The following is a 23,357-nucleotide window of genomic DNA, read 5'->3' as shown; positions in this document are numbered from 1 at the left end:
TGTACTGGAAAAACTCATGGCTGATGACTGGTTCAGGGTAACAAACTTTGCAAATCAGGATAAAGAACAGCTTTGTTAACGTCAAGTGGTCCTTTATGTGAAGGTCAACTTACAAGCTACAGGGCATTGTCAGAGAGTTGTGCATTTTCAAGACATTGCAACAATGTGTTCAGAGCTTTACAGAGTAGGTTGGTTTATTTCCTCAAACTTTAAATGTACCATTATTGCAATGTTTGTGCTAACAGTGCCAATAAATGCAGCATGTTCCTGACAATATTTCAAATGTAAATGAAACTCCAACACTGACATTTTTATTTATTTATATATATATATATATATATATATATATATATATATATATATATATATATATATATATATATATATATATATATATATATATATATATATATATATATATATATATACGTAGATATATGTCCATTAAGTCTCTGATGGACTTTGTGTTTACACTGACATTAACACAACCAAAGAAAATCTCTTTACACATAATGATAGCTTGTTGGCCTGTAGCACCTTTTTGAGGCTTTAAAGAAACAATTCTGCAACAAGCAGAAAAAATAAAGTAAATAAAGTTGCTCAGGGCAGCAACACAAATTCAGACAAATTTAAAAGCAAACAAAAGACAACAGGCTTTTACAGCAGTTTAAAACATTTTGGACTTTATGAAGCTCTATAAGAACACAACTTTTAGCTCCATGCTGATGAAATGTTATTTTCTTTGGAGTGGGGGGATAACTTCAGAAATGTGTGTCATTAAAGGTCCAAATATATATATATCTATATCGATATATCTATCTAGATATATCGATATATCTAGATAGCTCTATATATATATATAGATCTATATCTCTATATATATGTACCATAAGTTATAGTTCCCATAAGCTTCCATACAAAGGTATGGAAGCTTATTTCCCAGCCCACCATGTGTCATGTGACCAGAATCACATGACACTGACCGCCTTGTCATCGGCGGTCAAACGAGTCTTTACATGATCACATTCATCTCTTTGAAAACATGCATAGCTTGTAAACTGAAGAAAGGCTCAACCAATCTTAAAGCCCATTAAGTCTCTAATGGGCTTTGTGTTTGCAAGCATTTACTGCAAGGCAAGAGAAGTGATTTGTGACCAAATGATCGCAGATGCCCAACATTCAAAGGCTCTGCTTCTGCTGATCGTTGACGTCAATCTATGACGTCAGATTCGGAGTTTGAATGCGACAGAGAAGTGTCACGTGACCAATGAGCTATGGCAAGCCGTTTTAACATAAATTCGGTTTCGTCTGACTATCTATGGTGCCATAGACGGGCCGTATGTACTGCTTCCGGGTGAGTGGGTTTGGGTCAGAGAGCCAGCAGGTAACATCTCCCAGCGTTCACAGTGCCCGTCAGCTGTGGGGCAGTGTTTAATAGTGGTAGCTTAGCTCTTTTTGGCTGTCCATATTTTAGACGTACTGTTATATATAGTGAGTGTGGCACTCTCACCTGTGCCACACTCACTGGGTGGTGGACGTATTTATTTTCCATTTCAGTAAAAAGACGCGATCTTGCTGTGCATAGGTAGCTCAGCTAGCTGAGGTCCAACAGAAAACGTTTTCAAGTTAGCGTTAAACAAGTGTGTTATATACCAGTGTCTGGACTGTATTGTCATTTGGAGAATTTCGTTTCTCGATTTTTGATCCGCTGGGATTATTTGCAGCCGACGTTTTCTGTGCAGAATTTAGTTAGCCTTCATTGGCATAGTGGATGGGCTGCTAGCCTCCGTGGAGCTAAAGAAGCTAACAGTTAATCAGTTTTTAAGAGGTTGATGTTCATCATGGAACAGAGAGACTGGAGACGTTTGAGAGTAAAGCCAGAGCTACTGACTTGAGGCATCATCGGACTCAGCTCAGCATCGCTTCAGCCCTGCCATGGTTCACCTGTTCTGCTGGTGTCCTCTGTCAGATCAGATGCTGCGTCAGTTTGATGATTCCTGGCTGAAACCTTGATCTGCCAGGACACGTGAAGGTTGCAAACAAGGATCGTGAAGCCTAAGACGAGTGAGGATGTCTGAAATGATGAAGGCTGAAGCAGATGAACCCGGAGTGTTCGGCTCGGAGCCCCTCATGGCTGCAGCATCCACAGCAGAACTGGAGCAGAAACAAGACAACAAAGATCTCAGTGAGTGACAGTTGCTGCAGGGCTGTGAAGAGTTTTACATACGAAAATACAAAAAAGTCAATAATAATACACATCTTTTTTTCTTTTGGGAGAACCTATTATTTACTCTTTCATCAATACCCTCTAACCTTTAAAAGACTGTGACTGTCCCTTTGACAGGCACAGCTGTGTGTAAATAGGAGTCAACTGAGTGGAAGGAGACTCCAAATCAAGTGGAAAATACTTTTTCTTCATTATGTTTATGTTTAGTTATGTTTAGTTTGTGTCCCCTCTGCCGTTTACTACTCATATACAGTAATTAAGTCAGTAATTACGATTAATTGAAAACATCAGAACTGTTTCCCAGTTTGGAATGATTGACCAAGCCTCATATTACCGTATCTGATATGTTTACACAAAGTAACCTGGTTTATATTTGTAGCTCATCACGGTTCTGAGGATAACATAAATTTAAATTAAATAACAATAAGTTTACAGCTTTCTGAATATTCCCCAGAAAACAGCAGATAGACCAAATTATTGGGCCATGGCTGTTTTGCTAATGGCGAACGGAGGGGTTCTAATTGTTTTTTAGTAGCATTGTCTCCTTTTTTGTCTTCTTTGAGGTAGTTCAGACGTATCTCTGGAAGAGAGCAATGGGCCCTACTCTTTCCTAGTGAACCAAAATGGCTAGAATCAGCTCTTTGCGACACCTTCAAAATATGATGCAAACACCAACTGTTGAATATCATCTGAGCAATTTGTATGATTTTTCCATGTAAAAATAGACTATGGCTATTATCAATTTATGTAAAGGAATAGATGTTTTAAAAATGGTTCACAAGCATTTAATATCCATTCATGTTTTGATGTTTCCAGTCCATCAGATGTTTGTGATTAAAGTGGTTCCCCATGACTGGAGACTCAGGTTGAACCAGCAGGATCCAGATGACTCTCACATAAAGAAGGAGGAAGAGGAGCTGTGGATCAGTCACGAGGAAGAGCAGCTTACCGCCAAGATTGAAGATGAACAGAAACCAGAACATTATGAGATCAAAGCAGATGACTTGAGAGAGGCAGAATCTCCAACCAGCAGCTCAGATGAGAAGACGGAAACGGAGCCTCATGAAGAGGACAGTGGAGGATTAGAACTGGAGAGGAACCAGGATCCAGCATGCTCTTCTCTGCAAACTACGACAACTTCTCACAAAAGAGTTAGGACATCTAAGTCGCCCGCAAATGGAGTTCAAACCGAAGAGAAGCCATTTTGCTGCCACGTTTGTGGAAAAACTTTCAAGCGCAACGCTCATGTTAAATTACACATGATGACTCACACTGCAGAGAGAGAACATACCTGTGATCTTTGCGGCAAAGGATTTAAAGAAAAGAGTTTTGTTCAGACGCACATGAGAATACATACGGGAGAGAAACCGTTTTCCTGTGATGTTTGTGGTAAGGGGTTTCATGCAAAAACATATCTGAAAACTCACATGAAGGTCCATTCAGCAGACAAACCTTTTTCATGTGATATTTGTGGTACAAGATTTAAAAGAAAGGAAAATATAAAGAAGCACATGAGGATCCACACTGCAGAGAGACCGTTTGTTTGTAGGGTTTGCAATAAAGACTTTTCACTGCAAAACACGTTGAACAGACACATGCGTGTTCACACAGGAGAGAAGCTGTTTATTTGTGATGTGTGTAGCAAAGGATTTTCATTAAAACATAATCTGAAAAGCCACATGGAAGTTCACACGGCACCATTCAGCTGCAGTGATTGCAGTAAACGTTTTGTAAAAGAAATCCAGTTGGAGCGACATGTGAGAGTCCACTCAGAGGAGAGGCCGTATGGTTGTAACGTCTGTAAAAGTAGATTTTATCAAAGGTGTCAACTTGAAAATCACAAGAGAGTGCATTCAGGAGAGAAGCCGTTTGTGTGCACGGTTTGCAGTAAAGGATTTTCACAGCTTGGAGATATGAGGAGGCACATGGGACTTCATAAAGACTCTTAACTAAACATAGTTGTGAGCCATACTGTCAGTATTTTATATTAATAATTTATGTCTACCTGATCTCCACATTATCGCCTTTAATTAAAATAGTTGAAAAATAAAAAACTTTATCATTTGTAATTTTCTTTATTTTTTAACTAATCAGTTTTAGTTAAAAGTTCAAAATGCTACAGCAAAGTGATTTTTTTAACTGGTAATTTCAAAATTAACAAAGCTAAAAAGCATAATAAACCCAGTTGTGCTTTCACCAAGGCTTTTTCTCAATAGCTCAATCTTCAGTCATTGATTATGTAGCGTTTGGCTTCTTCTGATGCAGAATTATAATGCATGTCACCAATGTAAAAGTCAAAATGTGACATGACCATGTGGAAGTGGCGCAAATCACATTTTTTGGGGGGCTGAAAATATTGGAATCGGACCATTCAGCATGCTGTGGAAAAGTCTGATCTGGGTCGCATATTGGCAAAACAAGAAATTGTATTTGGATCGCATTTGTCTGCTGTGTGTACATAGACTTAAGATATTCAGCCTATCGACTCCGTCCAACATTCAGAGTATGAAGTTGATGTTTGCACCTGACACAGATGAGTGTCCATGTCTTTGTAGGCGATAAAGAGACGGACAGTTAAAGGAATCGTAGTGTTTGTGTTCCTCCTTTAGTGACAACAATCATTAGGTTGACCAAACATTTATTAGAGTCAGTATAAATGTCCGGGTTTGTTTTACTTCTCACGTCTGTTTTGATGCTGTTTTTTGCATATGACAAAAAAATCCCCAATCTCTAATTCATTCTGTGTATTGTTTATTGATAAAAACATTTACAAAATAAAATGTACTTATTGCATTTATTTATTCAAGCATTGAGAGGATGTATGTTTCACTTACCAATTAATTTGTCCTCATCAACCAGGAGGTGATATATATATATATAAACCTAACCTAATGAAGGTTAGGTTATGTTAATCCTTTCATTATTTATTGTTTGGTTCCAGCATTTATTCACTTCAGCTGCATTTTCTCCCAGCATTTCTCATATATAGTGCCTTAAGATAAGGCTTTTTGGGATTTCGGTAGTGTATAAATAAGCCCAATTCAATTATTTGTTTTGTAGAATGAAACAACCAACCAGCCGTCCTCACCATAGCAAACGGAAAGCTGGGTAGAAAGCTATTCATTTTCTCATAAATTGTTTTATTTTGAAAAGCTGATTGCTTATAACGGAAGAGGTTTTCCATTTTAAAACGTAACCGGATGTTGTCATGTTAGCCTAAGTTGCTAAGACCTGACAGTAAAACGCCTTAACGCTTGTGTGTAGTTAATATGTCAGTCTTTTCTCGACAGGCTCAGAGAATATTTCTCTTACGTATCTGTTGGGTCGCTGCGATTATATCCAGCAGTAGCTCACAGTTCGGAACGTAATTAGCTTCCATTAGAAGAATGAATGGATTACTATGTGGAGCTAAAGTAGTTGATAGCAGAGACTTAACCAGTGTTTTAATGATGAAGTATTTAAAGCTGATGTTTTAAAACCGCAAAAGGGACAGTGGACTCAGAGCTACTGACCAAGGTATCAGACTCGCTTACCTTGTTTTGTAAGCTCTTCTACGGCTTACAATCAACGTTACACTTTATTTGACCGGTAGCTGATTCGGGTCTTATTGAGGTTTCATGGAAATGTAAAAACACAACATGAAGGCCAGATGGCTGAAACCTTGACATGCTTAAAAATGAAGGTTACTGACAAAAGATTGTAAAAAAGGAGAAGTCAAGTGCAGTGAGGATGACCGAGATGATGAAGATTGAAGCAGAGGAACCAGGAGGGTTCAGCTTGGAGGCCCCCATACCTGCAGCATCCACATCACAACTGGAGGAGGAAACACTAAACAACAAAGATCTCAGTAAGTGACTCACATTTGGTTGTCTGGATTGAAGCTGATTATATCTGACTGGAAGTTGTGAAAAGGACTGTTGGAAGCGTCAGTGTGAAAAGTAAATGCAAGCCATCTGACTGTCTTGCCTTGGTTTAAACAAGATGGGTCCCCTTAACTCATTGCATTCTGTAACCAATAATAATAATTTTAAAAAAAATTTGATTCTTTTTCTGAAAGGAAGTGACACATGCATTTTGTTACGCTAATTATCAATTTAAACGTAACAATTTGGAAGGACAATTTGCCATTTTATCAATCAGAAGCTATCAGTGATGATTCTGTGTGTTATAATGTTCTCAGTCCACCAGATGTTGGTGATTAAAGTGGTTCCTCAGGACTGGAGCCCCAGTTTGGATCATCAGGATCCAGAAACCTTCCACATAAAGGAGGAAGACGAAGAACTGTGGATCAGTCAGGAGGAGGAGCAGCATGCTGTGAAGACTGAAAGTGAAGAGAAAGTTGAGCTGCCTCAAATCAAAACTGAAGAGATCAGAGAGACAGAAACTTTAAGCAGCACCTTGACTGAACAGAGGAAAACAGAACCAGGTGGAGAGGGCCGTGGAGGATTAGAACCAGACTGGAGCCGAGATTCAGTAGGTTATTTCCAAAAAAATAAGGTGACGGTTGAAGGTAGATGTATGGCAGCCAAACTGTCTTCCAGTGTTCCTCCTAGGCAAAAGGTGCACACAGGAGAGAAGCCATTTGGTTGCAGTATTTGTGGAAAAAGATTCAAACTGAAGACAAATGTTAAGTTACACCTGATGATTCACACTGGAATGAGAGAGCATAGGTGTGATCTTTGTGGGAAGGGATTTAAAGAAAAACTTTCTCTTAAGACTCATATGCGAGTCCACACCGGAGAGACTCCATTTTCCTGTCAAGATTGTGGGAGGAGATTCCACGCCAAAAGAAATCTGAACATTCACTTGAAGCTCCATTCTGGAGGAAAAGCGTTTTGTTGTGATGTCTGTGGTGCAAGATTTAAGGTAAAGGAAAGTCTTAAAAAGCACATGTGGATCCACACTGAAGAGAGACCTTTTGTATGTAGTGTTTGCAATAAAAGTTTTTCACAACAAAATATTCTAAAGAGACACATGCTTATTCACACAGGACAGAAACACTATATTTGTAGTGTTTGTAGTAAAGGATTTTTGCGACAAGGGGATCTAAAGAGTCATATGCGTGTTCATACGGGAGACAAACCATTTACTTGTAGTGTTTGTAATAAAGGATTTTCACAACAAGTGTATTTGAGAAGGCATCTGGACAGTCACAATGCACAATTTAGCTGTGGAAATTGTGGCAAGTGTTTTGTGAAGGAAACCCAGTTAAAGCGACATGCGAGGCTGCACACAGAGGAGAGGCCATTTGGTTGTGGTGTCTGTAAAAGCAGGTTTATTCAAAGGAATCATCTTGAAAACCACATGAGAGTCCATTCAGGAGAGAAACAGTTTGTTTGTCATGTCTGCAACAAAGGATTTTCCTTGCACGGAGACCTGAAGAGACACTCGCGCGTTCACACGGGAGAGAAACCGTTTGTTTGTAGTGTTTGCAGTCAGAGATTTTCACGACCAGCATATCTGAGAAAACACATGGATATTCACACTTTACCTTTTAAAAGCTTTAGTGGTTGTAGTTAACTTTTCATGAAGGAATTCGAGATGAAGATTCAAGACAGAGAAACCTTTTGGTTGTGATGTTTGTAAAAGCAGATTTAGTATAAATAAGTATTCTCATCATCCGTATTTAACAGTTTGTCAAGGAGATGAGGCACTTATTTACCTTATTTTGCTCTAAATGTTTATATATATATATATATATATATATATATATATATATATATATATATATATATATATATATATATAGGGGTGGAATTACATTTTGATGTCAATAATAAAAACGTGGGCACAGCTTCTGTTACCAGTGCTGTGAAATGTTTCACTGCTTCTTCAGTTTGCACATCTAAGAAGTATGATCATGTTTAGTGTGGCCAAGGTTTAGCCATCACTATTGGGAGTTTTCTCAACATGGGATGCAAAACTGTGCTGTAGTTTCTTCACTTTTCTCTGTTTATTGTATTTGTTGTCACCTCAGGACTAAGCCTTTTTCACCCGGAAAGAGTGATGAGAAATCCACTATTACAGGTCTGGGTAAAGGAGAGAAAACCACTAAAGTGATCATTTAGTTTAGTTTAAACTATCAAAACAAAGTGACAAGTTTCTGAGAATGTTTTGTCTTCTATTTAACTAGAACTGAAGTGACATGTTAGTAGATTAATTATCACATGTCATTGAAATGGAGACTAAACAGTCTTGCCCTTAATCAAGAAAAGTGTGTAATACAAAGGTTTTTGTAACGTTGTTTAAGTCAGATTTATACTTAGAAGCAATGGATAAAGCATTTTAGGTGATTTATTCTCAGAAATAATAGATTTGCAAAAAGAGTCAAACCAAGTAAGAGCAGCATATTAAGACAGATTCAGAAGAACTGTAGTTCTGACAAATATTAGTTTCTTTTTGGTTTAATATTGTTAAGAAGAGCTGTGTTCTTGTTCTTTATTATTGCAGCAGATTTGTTAAAGTCTATTTAAGATACAAATGAAGTTGACCCTAATGTATTGGTTCTGACCATTGTGCAGAACAAATGAGCAAAAATGCAGGATTCCACTAAGAGACTCTGAATTAATTACAGCCCATCACTTTGCTTTACATTATAGCGACATTGTAAAGCCTGGAAGTCTGCCAGGCTTTACATGCCTCCCGGTGGATTTTGTAAGCAATCTCTCTCTGTTGTGACTGACACCTTTATACTGTGGTTTATACTCTGTTGTCAAAACTATGTTAAGCAATGTACATTGGAAAGCTGGTGGAGTTTTATGCCTGACATTCTATTTAAATAAATAATTCAAAAAAAGATAAATCACATTCTTTAATTGACACAAGTGAAAAACGCATTTGTTTGTAATGTTTGCAGGAGAGCCTTTTCACAACAAAGAGACCTGAAGAGACACGTGTGTGTTCATTGGTGCGTCTAGACTTAGTTTTTGCACTAAGGGATTTTCACTGCAACAGAATCTAAAGTCACATGCATCTTCACACAGGAGAAAAACCATTTGTTTGTAGTGTTTGTAGTAAAGGATTTTCACAACAACTTAATCTGAAAAACCACATGGAGGTTCACAAAGCACCATTCACCTGTAGAGATTGCTATAAATGTTTTGTCAAGGAAATTCAGTTACAGCGACATGTGAGACACCACACAGAGGAGAGGCCATTTGCTTGTGATCTCTGTAAAAGCAGGTTTACCCATAAGTGCAACCTGGAAAGTTACATGTGAGTCCATTCAGGAGAGAAACCTTTTGTTTGTGTTGAGTGCAGGAAAGCATTTTCACAACAAGGCGATCTGAAGAGACACACGTGTGTTCATCGGTGCATCTAGTCTTCGAATTGGGCAGTGATAAAAGCTGCTGTCTCACAATAAGTACAACGTAGGTTTGAATCCTGGGTGTTTCTGCGTGGTGTGGAGGTGGCATGTTCTCTCAACACATCCATGGTTCTCTGTGAACTCTGACTTCCTTCAACAGTCCCAAAATGAATATGTTAACTGCTATTAATCAAAGTCAATGAGGTTTATTTGTATAGCACAGTTCAGCAACAAGACAGTTCAAGGTACCTGCATCATAAAAACACAAAAATACATAGTCATAGAACACTATGAACGATTGAAGAATTACATTTTGTAAAGTGCCATTGTTACACATCAGAATATTTATTAATCTTTCATTTATAATGTTTTAAAGCAACTCCATACTAGGTGGGTTTTTAGTATAGATTTAAAGAACAGTGTTGGAATGTTTACAGTAGTTTGTTTTGTCTGTTTGTGATGAACCTGGTGACCTTTCTCCTAATCCTCTCTGCTTTCTGTAGGATTAATGTCGTAATTTGCTTGTCCATATGAATTCCGAGTAAATTAAAATAACAAATTTATAAAAACATTAATTTGAAAATAAACTATTTTTTTCTGTTCTTTGAACAGCTCAAATCAGACATATTTAATACAACTTGTGACTTCTTATTTTTTCTAATAAATACATAATGGGATTTGGCAGCATGAAAGCTGCCATTTTGTTATTTTCCATTTATCAATTTTGAGATTTTGAGACTGTGTTGATTTAATGATTTGGATGTTTATATTTGATTCTATTGAGATCTGTTTTTTCCCAGCATGTCAACGTGCTTGTACCACTTTCTCCTTGTCACTTTAGCTTCAATCTTACAAACAGCAAGAATTAAAAAAAGAACATTTAGTTTCTTTTCCTCCAAACAACCTGTTATGACCCATGTCACCTCGACCAAAGGGCTGGATTAAATAACTGATGTTTGAATTGTGCTGTTTTATATATGGTTGAAAAGATGTATAACATATTACAAAATACACATATTTAAATTACTCGTGTGTATGCGCAAACTTGGCCAGTGAAGCACATGCTAATATTACTATTGAAAACAAACAATACTGATTACGGGAAATAGTTTTGTCGCATCAGGACTTTAGTGATCATTGATTGGCCAACGAAGAGGAAGTAACCGGATGTTAGCTTGGCTAGCTTAGCCCTAACAGAAAACCGTTTTAAAGGTTGTTTAAAATGAGTGTGTGACTGGTGTTTTCGATTAGTCTGCTGATATTTTTCATGGAAACGTCGCCGTTGTGCATTTCTTCTTCAGTGGGTGAGGTTACCTCCAGCGGAGGTTTTCTGCACGGAATGGAATTAGCTTTTATTAGCAACCGTTAATTTGACTGTTAGGCTCCGTGGAGACAAGGCAGAGTCTTAATCAGTGCGTCTGAGGTTGAAGCGTTTTAAAGTTCGTGGCTATTGCCACAGGACAAATCCACACTCTTAAGTTTTGGGAGGCTGCGAGTGGAACACCAGATCATGTGTGGACACTTCCGGACCGAGTGGACCCAGAACATCTTTCCCAGGTATCCGCCTCTCCGCTCTGCTGCGTCGCTTCAGCTGTGCCACTGTTTACATATTTTGTTAATGCGCCCTTATTTCATCAGATGCTGATTTGTCTCTATGCAGCAGAGAAACAGCAGAATATCCAGGTTATATGACTGAAACCTTGATCTTCTAGAACGAGAAGGTTTGAAGACAAGAATCGTGAAGGCCGAGCAAGAATGTCTGCATTGGTGAAAGTTGAAGCGGACAAACCCAGAGAGCTCAGTTTGGAGGCTCCAAGACCTGTAGCGTCCAATTCAGACCAGACTAAGATGGGTAATTACTAGAGCTGTGTGATATGAACACAAAGAAAGTTGCTGCCCTGCCAATTGTGACAGAAGCTGTGTATTATGAGATTTTTGATGTCAGTGTCTGCAGTGACAGTTTTGCAGGTTTTGCACAGACTTTCCTAAGATAGATGATTAATGTTCATGTATTTTTCAATATTCCCAGGGCATAAGATGTTGGTGTTTAAAGTGGCTCCCCATGACGAGAGCCCTGGTTTGGACCAGCAGGACTCAGAAACCCCCCACATAAAGGAGGAAGATGAGGAAGTGTGGATCAGTCAGGAGGAAGAGCAGCTTATTGCAAATGGTAAAGATGAAAAGAAAAGTCAGTTATCAGACTCTCATCAGATCAAAACTGAAGACCACAGAGATACCAAAAGTTCAACCAGCAGCTCAGCTGAACAGATGGAAACAGAAGCAGAAGAAAAGGACTGTGGCGGACCAGAACCAGACGGGATTACAAGTCCAATATGTTATTTTCGACCAACTGAGGTGACAGGAAAGGAGAAAAGAAAAACACCTGATCTGCGTTCCAAATTCATGGCTCCTACCAGAGGAAGCCCATTTCATTGCAATTTTTGTGGTAAAAGATTCAAACGTAAGACTAATGTTAAATTACACATGATGATCCACACAGGCAATAGAGAGCATAGTTGTGATGTCTGTGGGAAAGGATTTAAAGAAAAACATTATCTTCAGACACACATTAGACTCCACACTGGAGAGAAACCTTTTGCCTGTGACCGGTGTGATAAAAGGTTTCATGCAAAGACAAGTCTTAAAACTCACCTGAAGGTTCATTCAGGGGAAAAACCTTTTCCATGTGACATTTGTGGGACAAGATTTAAAATGAAGGGAACTCTTAAAAACCACATGATGATTCACACCACAGAGAAACCATTTGTGTGTACTGTGTGCAGTAAAGGATTTTCACTTCAAGTTCACTTAAAGAGTCACATGTGTGTCCACACGGGAGAGAAGCTGTTCATTTGTAATGTTTGTACCAAAGGATTTTCACAACAAATTCATCTTAAGATTCACATGCGCATTCACACCGGAGAGAAGCCGTTTACTTGTAGTGTTTGTTCCAAAGGATTTTCACAAAAAGAGACCTTAAAGAGACACATGTGCGTTCACACGGGAGAAAAAGCATTTATTTGTAGTGTTTGCAGTAAGGGATTTTCACAAAAAGAGACACTAAAGAGACACATGTGTGTTCACACTGGTGAGAAGCCATTCATTTGTGATCTTTGTTCTAAGGGATTTTCGCAACAAATTCATCTGAAAAGTCACATGCGTGTTCACACAGGAGAGAAACCATTTGTTTGTAGAGTTTGTGCTAAAGCATTTTCAAAACAAGAGTCTCTAAAGAGACATGTGTGCTCACACAGAAGATAAACTTTGTGGTAAAGGAACAAGTTTCCTCTGTCCTCTGACAAATTTCTTTAAAGGGACAGTGAAAATAGTTGCTCTAATAGGAAGAGCTCTCAAGTTGCATTTAAGAAGGAAGCCAGAAGTGGGGCAGTGTTTGTAAAGCCAACATTAAGCAGCCGTCTTCTCAATTGATGCCCACATGGTCTTACAGAAAGTAATCATCTAATTTATTTAAGCTTCAATTGTGAAGCTGAACTGTCAAAGTGGACGGTTTTGCAAATCAATTCAAATGACCTCAGAGGCCATGGAAACGACCAAAACATCCGGTATACATGCTTGGTGGGGTTTTATGCTCAAAGGTATTTATTTGAATGCTTGACATGACATGTAAAAGCTAAGTTTTCATGGACCTGATGAGAAATGTTGTGATATGTGATAATCTTATTTTTGCTCATTTACAAATCCACATATTTGGCGGACAGAGTATATGACAGAATCTAAAATTTAAGATAATGTTTAGTTGTGCATTGTTTTACTTATTGTTATTTGTATGTATTATTTATGTGTTTGGCTTGACTCCCAATAATTGTAACGCTGTAAAGTTTGTAGAGTATGTTGTTATGCTAAATGCTTTCACTCTCTCAAACTTGACTGGTCTTTTTAAAAGGATACAAGAACTGTCCATTGCAAATAGAAAATACATTTTTAAATGTGCCAATTACTAATTTATTCACATTTGTTTATCAGGAAAATACTTCACACTCCTCCACTTATGTTTTTTATTTATTGTTGTCTTGGAGAGGAGATAATTCATTAAATAATTTAATCCCACAACTGACAATGCAGTAACATTGAACACTTTCAAACTGAAGCTTGTACTCATCTATGACAATGCTTGAAAAGACGCAAATGAGGAAATAGGATGAGAATAACGGGACAAAATCTACATTTATTTGTTGTCCTGAGCTGTAATTATATACTCTAAAAGTTCAAAATAGTAATCATCGTGATTATGGAAGTAAATACTTAGTAATACTTCGTTTGTAAAATGGTATTATTATGTGTAGTCAGGTTCTTTTACTCTGAAAAACTAACGGATGAAAGTGGAAATTGTTTTCCAAAATAGGTGTTTTACTTGTCACTGATTGGCCAGGGAGGAGGACGTAACCGGATGTGGCGATGCTAGCTGAATTAGCTAAATCTCAAAAGAAAAGCATTTTAGATTATGCGTGAAAAGAAAGTCTAGTTGATGTCACACAGTCTAGTTTACAGTCCTCTTGTAAATCTTGCTTCTTTGTGTTTGTTTAGAGCTACTGTGAGTTTTTCTTGCCGAACTTTCCTGTACATAATATAAATAGCCTTCCTTAGCAAAGTGAATGGCCCGTTAGCCACCACAGGGCTAAACCAGCTAACAGCAGGGACTGAATCGACGTCAGACTTCGAAGTTTTACAATGTTTAACGCTACAACAATAGTCCATACTGTTGGGTTTGTGAGACTGTGCGTGGAGGACCACGTCGTCCGTGGACAGTTCCTCAAACCTTATGGGCCAGGTGAGGACCGAGAGACTGGAGCAGAGTGAACCCAGACCTACTGACCAAGGTATCAGACTCTGCTCTGCAGCATCAGTTCAGATGATTACATTTTCTGTTCACACACTTTATTTGATCAGAGGCTGATTTGTGTCTGGTTCCACTTTCAGGCAGCAGAAAGACAGAATTTACTGGTTATAAGACTTAAATCTTGACCTACTAGAACATGTGAAGGGTGAAGACAAAAAACCACAGGTGGTGCGAGGATGAATGAGATGATGAAGGTTGAAACGCATGAACCTGGAGGGTTCAGGTTGGAGACCCTCCTGCCTGCAGTATCCATATCAGAACTGGAAGAGGAAACACAAGACAGCAAAGATCTCAGTAAGTCACACACACTGTCTGAATTGGAGAAAATTAGCAACCAGAAGTTGTAAAAAGTGTAGATAAACTGTGGAGACAATCAAAGTGATACATATATGAAAGTATCACTGCTGTCATTGCAACTGAGGCCGAATTCACCTTGAATAGTTAAGCTGTTCATCAGAGGGCCCCTCATATGTCCAACTGCTGAAGTTTCTTCTAATCAGGCCAGCTCCAATACAAAGATTTTGGCTTCATTTTTGCTGTTCAGTTAAAAAAGCAGGTGGCTGGAATGTTGAGCAGACCACAGGGGACAAGAAATACAGTGCCATATTATTACTGTAATACCCACAAGTTTCATCTTTCGGAAACTGTTGGGATTTTGTAGATTGCACAAACTTTTGCAGGCTTATGATAATAAAATATTGGTTTGTCCAAATGTGTCATGAGCGAAAGATTCAACTCGAACAGTTTATATATATATATATTTTTTTTTTGTAGATTGGTAACAAGAGAAAATCTGGAGACTTGGATATGTAAATAATAGCATTTTCCTTATTATGAGTATTCAACAATGCCTCCTTGCATTTTCTTGTCCCCAGTTCATCAGATTTTGGTGATTAAAAAGTTTCCCCAAACCTGGAGCTCCAATTTGGACAAGCAGAACCCGGAGCGCCCTCTTATAAAGAAGGAGGAGGAGGAACTGTGGATAAGTCAGGAGGAAGAGCAGCTTACTGTGAAAACTGAAGATGAAGAGAAACCTCAGTTGTCAGAGCTTCATCAGATTAAAACTGAAGACAATGGAAATACAGAGGCTTCAAGCAGCAGCTTAGTTAAACAGATGGAAACAGAATTAGAAGAAGATGAATGTAAGACTCCAGAACCAAACAGGGGCCCAGATCCAGCATGTTTCTCTCAACAAAGTAAGATTGCTCAGTTTGGAGTCCAAACAGAACACAAACATTTCAGCTGCAATATTTGTGGCAAAAGTTTAAAAAATTACACGACTTTCAAAATGCACATGATGACTCACACTGGAATGAGGGAACATAGCTGTGATTTTTGTGGTAAAGGATTTGAAGAAAAGCGTGCTCTTCAGACGCATATGAGACTCCACACTGGAGAGAGACCATTTGCTTGTGAAGACTGTGGTAAAACGTTTTATGCAAAAGCTATTCTCAAAATGCACCAAAGAGTCCATTCAGGAGAAAAACCTTTTTCTTGCTATGTCTGTGGTACAAGATTTAAAACAAAAGGAACTCTAACAAGGCACGTGAGGATCCACACCACAGAGAAACCATTTGTATGCCATGTTTGTAGTAAAGCATTTTCCCTACAGCATCATCTAAAGAGGCACATGAGTGTTCACACAGGAGAGAAACAATTCATTTGTGGTGTTTGCAGTGAGGGATTTTCACAACAAACTCAATTAAAGAGACACATGCGTGTTCACGCACAAGAGAAGTCATTTACTTGTAGTGTTTGCAGTAAAAGATTTTTTAAACAAGAGACTCTGGCGAGACACATGCGTGTCCACACAGGAGAAGACCCATTTATATGTAATGTTTGCAATAAGGGATTTTCAAAACAAGAGACTCTCAATGGGCACGTGCTTGTTCACACGGGAGAGAAAATGTTTATTTGTAGTGTGTGTGATAAAGGATTCACACGACAACAGAGTCTGAAAAACCACATGGAGGTTCACACCGCACTATTTAGCTGTGGCGATTGTAGCAAGCGTTTTGTGAAGGAAACACAGTTAATGCGGCATGTCAAACTCCACAAGATGGAGAGGCCGTTTAGTTGTGAAGTCTGTAGGATCAGATTTAATAAAAGGCTCCATCTTGAAAATCACATGAGAGTCCATTCGGGAGAGAAGCCTTTTGTTTGTAGTGTTTGCAGTAAAGCGTTTTCACGACAAGGAAATTTGACGAGACACATGGCCGTTCATGAAGGCTGCAAGTCTTGATATTGTCAGTTGGTTTCTAAAACCTTTTTTCAATTATTAGAATTTTGTTTGTGATTTTCTGTGGAGCTGGATTAGCTTTTTATTCTGAATACAGAATGAACACCAGAATAGCAGTGCTTCCACATTTACAGTTTTCAGCTTAATAATTAACTTAAAAATTGTAATGATTATTATTATTATTATTTAATAATTAATGTATCATTTTAAACTTTAAAAAATAGTTGGAAAACATGTATTTAAAAATATTTCTTTGTCTTTTTGGGGATGGTTCAATATTTAAAAATACTGTAGTCCTCATAAATAGTGAGCCGATAATATTAACTGATGACGCTACATTATTATATTAATGTACTGAAAGTCTTATGAAATATTTTATTCTTCAATCTCAAATCTATCAAATTATATCCAAATGTAAATATCATACTTAATAGAGAAAGTTTCATACATTACACAAAATAATGAGATGAAAATACAGCAGTGACAAAAAGTGTTTGCCCCATTACCATTTGTATGTTTGTCACATGTGTTTTAGACCAGATACATTTGAATAATGGACAAACTTATCTTATTTAGTCACAAAATGTTGTGTTTTAATGAAGGTGTTTGTTGTAAAAGGGAAAAAATCCAAACCTGAGTCACAAGTTTGGAAAGATTAGTTCCATTTCTTTAGCCACACCTTCAATAGGACCTGCCTGACAAAGCGAAGCAGATCTCAAAAGATCCTCAAAAGCCAGGAAAAGGAATATCATGCCAGAAATAAACTACGGTTTTGAAAATGTAACGGTTTGGAGCTATTTTGCTGCTTCCGGACCTGAAGGACTTGCTGTGATAAATTGAACCACAATTCTGTTGTCCACCAAGACATCCTGAAGGGGAATGTCCGGCCATCTGTGACCTCAAACCAAAGAGCATTTGAATTCTGCAGTAGAACAAAAATCCAAAGCACACCAGCAAGTCCCCCTCCGAAAAAGCAAAATTAAAATTAAAATGAATGTGTTGGTATTAAGAGTTTATTGCAAAATTTGGATTTGTAAAATCCCGAAATGCCTTTGAAAGGAAAAGTTCAGACAAAGAATAAACTCCAACTTGGCACTTTTCATCCTCAAACCTTGCTCACCTTGAACCACCAAGAACTGAGCTTAGATTCTGATTTTATTATGACTGTTGGCTGAATCTGCTCGGCCCCACTAGTGACCATACCACATCACGGTGCTTAAATACGAATGGTCTTTATGGCTTACACAGCTCTTCTTTCTTTTACAAGATTCCATATAATATTTTTATTCTAATATATTTGGGACACACCAATTTGGTGAAAGTATTAACTGTAAAAAAATAAAAATGTCTCAAGTTTGTTTCTTTGATTAAAAGAATTATGAGAAATGTTGACTGAATTTTTGTCAGTTTGATACACGGTTACAAAACCTTTGTAAATAGGAATAATCAATTTGTTAAATAAACATTAAACTGTCTTTGTGCACAGTCAATCTGTGATTATGTCTTTTCCTCTCCCTGCAGCTCTTCTGTTTTAACATCTTCTGGTTACGTCAGTTGAACAAACCATGAGATTTATTTTAAGGTTTGGTGCTCTTGCTTTTTTCTTTTTCCTTCTCTCTTGTCGGGTAGTGTTGGGGCTGGTGCCTATCTTTAGCAGTCATAGCGTAAGAGGTGGGGTACATCCTGGTCACCAGTCCCTTAAATTAAATCACAAAGTCAAATGTCCTTTAACAATGATTTCACCAGTGTTGCACTGAGAAGTAGCTTGTATAATAAGCTCAGCAGATGCCCAGCTCCCCCAGGTGTTTGCTAATGTTCGCTAATTGCTGCTGGCTAGTTTGAAGGGGCTGGGTGGGGGAGCAGCAGAGGGAAGGGTGCTCTGTGAGATGGACCCTCCAAACAGGAACTACTAGAGCCATCCAGGCGTTTTGCATGGCTAAATTGTTGTCATAGGAGATTAAAGGATTGATCAAACATGCATAAAAGAATCAAGTCAACATCCCAGGTGTGTTTTTAATAAATGAGTAATATAATATGCAAAGCTTTGAAAAAGTTTATTTTTACACAATATCGCACCTTTTATTGTGAAAAGCTGAAGGTTGAAACAGGACGTGGTTTTTCGAGTCAGAGCTCTACTTGTCATTCATTGGTTATCTAAGAGGAAGTTACCCCGATGTAGCAATGTTAGCTTAAATGGTTTTGTTTTGAGAGGAAAACGTCAGGAATTGTGTATAAAAAAGGGGAGGGGGGACGTAACTGGTGTCCGAGTCTCTTCTTGACAGTCGTGCTGAGGATATTCCGCATACATGTTTGCATCAAACCCTTCTGGTTATATCTGTCCGGAGTTTGCGGTAAATAATGTGTCTTTGTTTTCTAATAGCAAAAATGACAGTTAGCCACCCTGGAGCTAAAGCAGCTAACAACAGAGACTCTGCAGCATCGCTTCAGCTCAGCTGGTGTTTGCATTTATTAATGCACTTCATCTGATAAGATGATTTTTTTTGGGGGGTCTTACTCCAGTTTCTGAGAGTATTAAACCAGTTAATATAGCGCATAACACTGAAACATTGATCTTCTAGAACATGTGAAGGTTGTAAACAAGGATTGTGTAAAGGAAAAGGAGAATCCAGAGAAGAGCGAGGATGACTGAGATGATGAAGGTTGAAGCAGATGAACCTGGAGGGTTCAGCTTGGAGCCCTCCATACCTGGAGCATCCACATCACATCTGGGGCAGGAGACACAAGACAGCAAAGATCTCAGTAAGTGACACGCATTTGTATATCTGGTTTGGAGTAAATAAACTCTTATGGGAAGTTCCAAGAAGATCGGCATTATATCTTTGGATTCTAAACGTCCACTGGGTCCTGATCTGTATTTCTTTAAGATGACTGTTCAATATAATTGAAACAAAATATTTTGAAACATGCTTGCCATTATCATATTGAACAGATTAGTTTTTTTTTTTCTTAGAGTTGAAAAATGAAAGAGAATGGCTTTCATTTTTTAATGCTAATTTTGTAATCCTTGTGTGTCAATAATGCTCCTGTTTGTTTTGTCGCTCCAAGTTCATCAGATGTTTGAAATTAAAGTGGTTCCTCATGACTGGAACCCAAGTTTGGATCAGCAGGACCCAGATCCCCATATAAAGGAAGAGGAGGAGGAACTGTGGATCAGTCAGGAGGCAGAGCAGCTTACTGTGAAGAAAGAAAATGAAGAGAAACCTCAGTTTTCAGAGGTACAGGTGATCAAGATTGATGACCACAGAAAGACAGAACCACCAATCAGCTGTTTGGGTAACCACATGACAGAAACTGATCGGCAGGACTGTGGAATATCAGAACCGGAGAAAAACCCTGATCCAGTGTGTTCTTCTCAACAAAGTAAAATGAAAGTTCACAGATCTAAACTGTGTTCCACAAACTCGGCGAAAGTGGGAGCCGATGCAGGAGAGAGGCCGTTTGATTGCAGTGTTTGCGGCAAAAGGTTCAAACGCAAGTCTCATGTTAAATTACACATGATGACACATACTGCAAATAGAGAACATATCTGTGATATTTGCAGTAAAGGATTTAGAGAGAAGAGTTCTCTTCAGACACATATGAGACGTCACACTGGAGAGAGACCGTTCGCCTGTGACCATTGTGGCAAAAGATTTCATGCAAAGAAGTTTCTTACTACTCACATGAAGGTCCATTCAGAAGAAAAACCCTTTCCCTGTGATGTTTGTGGTACAAAATTTAGGGTAAAGGAAAGTCTTAAAAATCATATGTGGATCCATACCACAGAAAAACCATTCGTTTGTAATATTTGCAGTAAAGGGTTTTCACAAAAAGAGAGTCTAAAAAGCCATTTGCGTGTTCACACAGGAGAAAAACCATTCATTTGTTCTCTTTGTAGTAAAGGGTTTTCACGACAACAAAGTCTAAAGAGTCACATGCATGTTCACACAAGAGAGAAACCTTTTGTTTGTAGCATTTGCAGTAAGGGATTTTCACAAAAGGAAAGCCTAAAAACTCATATGCGCGTTCACACAGGTGAAAAACCATTTATTTGTAGTATCTGCAGTCAAGGGTTTTCACTAAAAGAGAGCCTAAAAACTCACATGCGTGTTCACACAGGTGAGAAACCGTTTACTTGTGATGTCTGCAGTAAAGGATTTTCACTAAAAGAGAGTCTAAAGAGTCACATGCGTGTTCACACGGGGGAAAAACCTTTTACCTGTAGTGTTTGTGGTAAGGGATTTTCACATTCTGGGGGTCTAAAAACACACATGGCTGTTCACACCGCACAGTTTAGATGTAGCGAGTGCGGCAAATGTTTTGTAAAGGAAATACAGATGGAGCGACACATGAGGCTGCACTCTGAGGAGAGGCCATATGGTTGTGATGTCTGTAAAAACAGATTTAAACACAAGTGTCACCTTGAAAGTCACATGAAACTCCATTCAGGAGAGAAACCAGCTGTGTTTAGTGTTTCCTGTGAAGCATTTTCTCAAGATATTCTCCAGAAACACATAAATGTCACCAAGGGCTGCAAGTAATGATTATGATGATAGTCAACAATTTTGGTCAATATCATGGAAAAAAAAAAAAACTTTTTACTTTTATGATCAAGATTTTATTTTGATTTGCTCACATTAAAGAATTAAAGAATACAGCATCTACTTAGCACTTCTACCCCTATTTTAATTAGATTGTGTCAAGCTCAATAGATGTTTAAGCAACATGAACATTTTATATTATGCTTATTGTCCCCAAAATTAATCTCAGTATCTGGTTCAACTTCAGCATCAAAGTTATTATTAGTATCACATGTAGTAGTTTTAATATTTTCCATGACATTCTCACCAACACAACTATAATGCCTTCTTTACTGAATGATGTTGGGGATAAATTACAGACGGAAACACGGACACATGACGCCCAGAAATCAAACTGTTGATTTTATTTTATTTTTTTATGAACAGAAAGGCTACTGTTTATAGTTTAAATTAGCATCTTGCTATTCCAAGTTCAGGGCACTTTAGGCCTGGACAGTTCCTTACTGCGAAGGTTTGCTGTGTTGACAACATGAATAGATGCATAAACCCACATGTTGTTAAGTGATATTTCGATCAGTTGATTTTCATGGGCTCCTCTTCTGGTCTCAGTTGTGATGAAACATTTTCACTTCATTCTCTCTACTGTTATGCGTGTCACCCACGTTTTCACTTGTGTGTACTGCCACTCCAAAGCTTTTTTTCATTCTGCCAACTTTACATTTTTAAATGTCATCTTCTTTTGCTGTACAGTGTTGCAAATAGAGGAAATACAAGATAAAAATGAATAAATAGTGATTGTGATGCACCCACAATGTATTTTCTTGCTTATTTTAGAGGTGGAAATTTACAAAGTTGATCATTTACATTCCATGTACTAAAAAAAAACAAACAGATGTATTAGGAAATCATCAGTGGGCAATCCAGGATGGAGGCTGCTGTTTATGAGCAAAGAGGCTCATGTGGCTAATTGTTAAAAAAAACAAAACAAAAAAAAACAGTGCATTTAAAGGCTCTTATTGTGAAAATTTAAAGGTTTTGGTACCTAGAACTTGGAACCTGATCAGCCACATCATTTCAAAGAGTGCATCAGCCTGCTCATCATGCTGCCTCTGAAGGGATGCACCATCAGAGCACATTAGGTAAAAATCCTTAGTTTTACTGTGTAAAAGGTTTTACACTTGGAAAGTAATAGCAAAAATATTTAATTGTAAATATTTGTCTTTCAGTTTCTGTTGGAGGTTTATAAAAACCAGAGCATTCCTTGTCATTCATAGTTCAGTGATGAGGAAATTAAACTGCCAAATGAAACATTTTGAAGCTACTATCAAAAAGTAGCGGGTTCGTTATATGAAGCATTTCTACACATTTATCGCTAAGGGCATAAGGAGGCCAAAAGTGAGAGCTAAGTTGTTCAATTTTAAGTAAAAATGAACTGCTTCTTTACAATTGCAAACACTTGAGTTTTACTGACAATCGCCAATTAATCACGATGTGGGAAATGTGTTTCATATCAGAGAGTCATAGTGCTGCTTTGTAGATGTATTTATTGTGAAAGCAAATTCTCATTTGTCTTTGTATAATAAACAATTTCAATGAATAAACATTCTTTGCTAGAGCATCTGCACCATGGTTTTATATTTTGTTTTTGTGATTGTTGACTTTTACACACTCGTATACATTTGTATTTAATTTCCTCTAGAAATTTTGTCCGTAAAATTGGCTGGTTTGTAATAAAACCCTAATTTTATTCCGATTAGTGTGACTAATAGACTTTGGATTGACGGCCTCTTTTAACGGACTCATGTCCCTTGCAAGACCTTGAGAAAGCCACCCTTGCGTTTATCTTTAGTCGAATTGATTACTGCAGCAGCATCCTTTCTCAGGCAGGTCTGCCTGAGAAATCAATCAGACAACAGCAGCTGGTCCAGAATGCAGCTACTCTTGTTCTTACTAGAGCCAGGAAAGCAGAGCACATCACCCCAGCTCTAAACTCCTACAGTTGCTAGGAGAAATGACTGAACAGCTCAGCACTAAAACAGATTAAAGATATTTTGTCATAGAAACCTCAGGTCTTCTCTTTTTAGTCTACTTTGCATCCACAGAATCAGAACCCAACACAGAAAAACAGCAATTGTATTATTTTCCACTAATCTGAAACAAACTCCCAGAAACCTGCAAAAATGATG

At 38.0% G+C, this 23,357-nt stretch overlaps 5 protein-coding genes across 7 annotated transcripts; all 5 read left to right on the top strand.

The window, feature by feature from the left end:
* Nucleotides 1–1,368: 1,368 nt before the first annotated feature.
* On the top strand, nt 1,369–4,996 carry LOC129367900 (gastrula zinc finger protein XlCGF52.1-like). Its single transcript, XM_055042575.1, has 3 exons — nt 1,369–1,384; nt 1,970–2,185; nt 3,044–4,996. Exons 2-3 carry the CDS (start codon nt 2,071–2,073, stop codon nt 4,174–4,176), a joined length of 1,248 nt encoding a protein of 415 aa, XP_054898550.1. The 5' UTR covers nt 1,369–1,384; nt 1,970–2,070; the 3' UTR covers nt 4,177–4,996.
* Nucleotides 4,997–5,447: 451 nt separating this feature from the next.
* LOC129367896 (gastrula zinc finger protein XlCGF57.1-like) lies at nt 5,448–7,828 on the top strand. Its single transcript, XM_055042566.1, has 2 exons — nt 5,448–6,074; nt 6,408–7,828. Exons 1-2 carry the CDS (start codon nt 5,957–5,959, stop codon nt 7,745–7,747), a joined length of 1,458 nt encoding a protein of 485 aa, XP_054898541.1. The 5' UTR covers nt 5,448–5,956; the 3' UTR covers nt 7,748–7,828.
* A 2,860-nt stretch (nt 7,829–10,688) lies between these two features.
* On the top strand, nt 10,689–13,416 carry LOC129367897 (gastrula zinc finger protein XlCGF57.1-like). 3 transcript variants are annotated; one of them, XM_055042567.1, is made up of 3 exons: nt 10,689–11,090; nt 11,246–11,385; nt 11,563–13,416. In XM_055042567.1, exons 1-3 carry the CDS (start codon nt 11,044–11,046, stop codon nt 12,792–12,794), a joined length of 1,419 nt encoding a protein of 472 aa, XP_054898542.1. In that variant the 5' UTR covers nt 10,689–11,043; the 3' UTR covers nt 12,795–13,416. The 3 variants fall into 3 exon arrangements, with proteins under 3 accessions (XP_054898542.1, XP_054898543.1, XP_054898544.1); XM_055042568.1 differs by having other exon boundaries at nt 11,194–11,385; XM_055042569.1 differs by having other exon boundaries at nt 11,172–11,385.
* Nucleotides 13,417–13,951: 535 nt separating this feature from the next.
* Nucleotides 13,952–16,749, top strand: LOC129367895 (gastrula zinc finger protein XlCGF57.1-like). Its single transcript, XM_055042565.1, has 3 exons — nt 13,952–14,371; nt 14,472–14,685; nt 15,267–16,749. Exons 2-3 carry the CDS (start codon nt 14,568–14,570, stop codon nt 16,631–16,633), a joined length of 1,485 nt encoding a protein of 494 aa, XP_054898540.1. The 5' UTR covers nt 13,952–14,371; nt 14,472–14,567; the 3' UTR covers nt 16,634–16,749.
* A 2,065-nt stretch (nt 16,750–18,814) lies between these two features.
* Nucleotides 18,815–22,787, top strand: LOC129367893 (gastrula zinc finger protein XlCGF57.1-like). Its single transcript, XM_055042562.1, has 3 exons — nt 18,815–18,981; nt 19,210–19,390; nt 19,697–22,787. The coding sequence occupies exons 2-3, from the start codon at nt 19,273–19,275 to the stop codon at nt 21,169–21,171; spliced, it is 1,593 nt and encodes a 530-aa protein (XP_054898537.1). The 5' UTR covers nt 18,815–18,981; nt 19,210–19,272; the 3' UTR covers nt 21,172–22,787.
* Nucleotides 22,788–23,357: the final 570 nt, after the last annotated feature.

Source organism: Poeciliopsis prolifica, unplaced genomic scaffold (assembly GCF_027474105.1).
Source record: "Poeciliopsis prolifica strain line A6 unplaced genomic scaffold, Auburn_PproV2 SCAFFOLD018, whole genome shotgun sequence".
NCBI lineage: Eukaryota > Metazoa > Chordata > Actinopteri > Cyprinodontiformes > Poeciliidae > Poeciliopsis > Poeciliopsis prolifica.
Note: the sequence above shows the minus strand (reverse complement) of the source record. Positions and strands in the feature narration are given on the sequence as shown.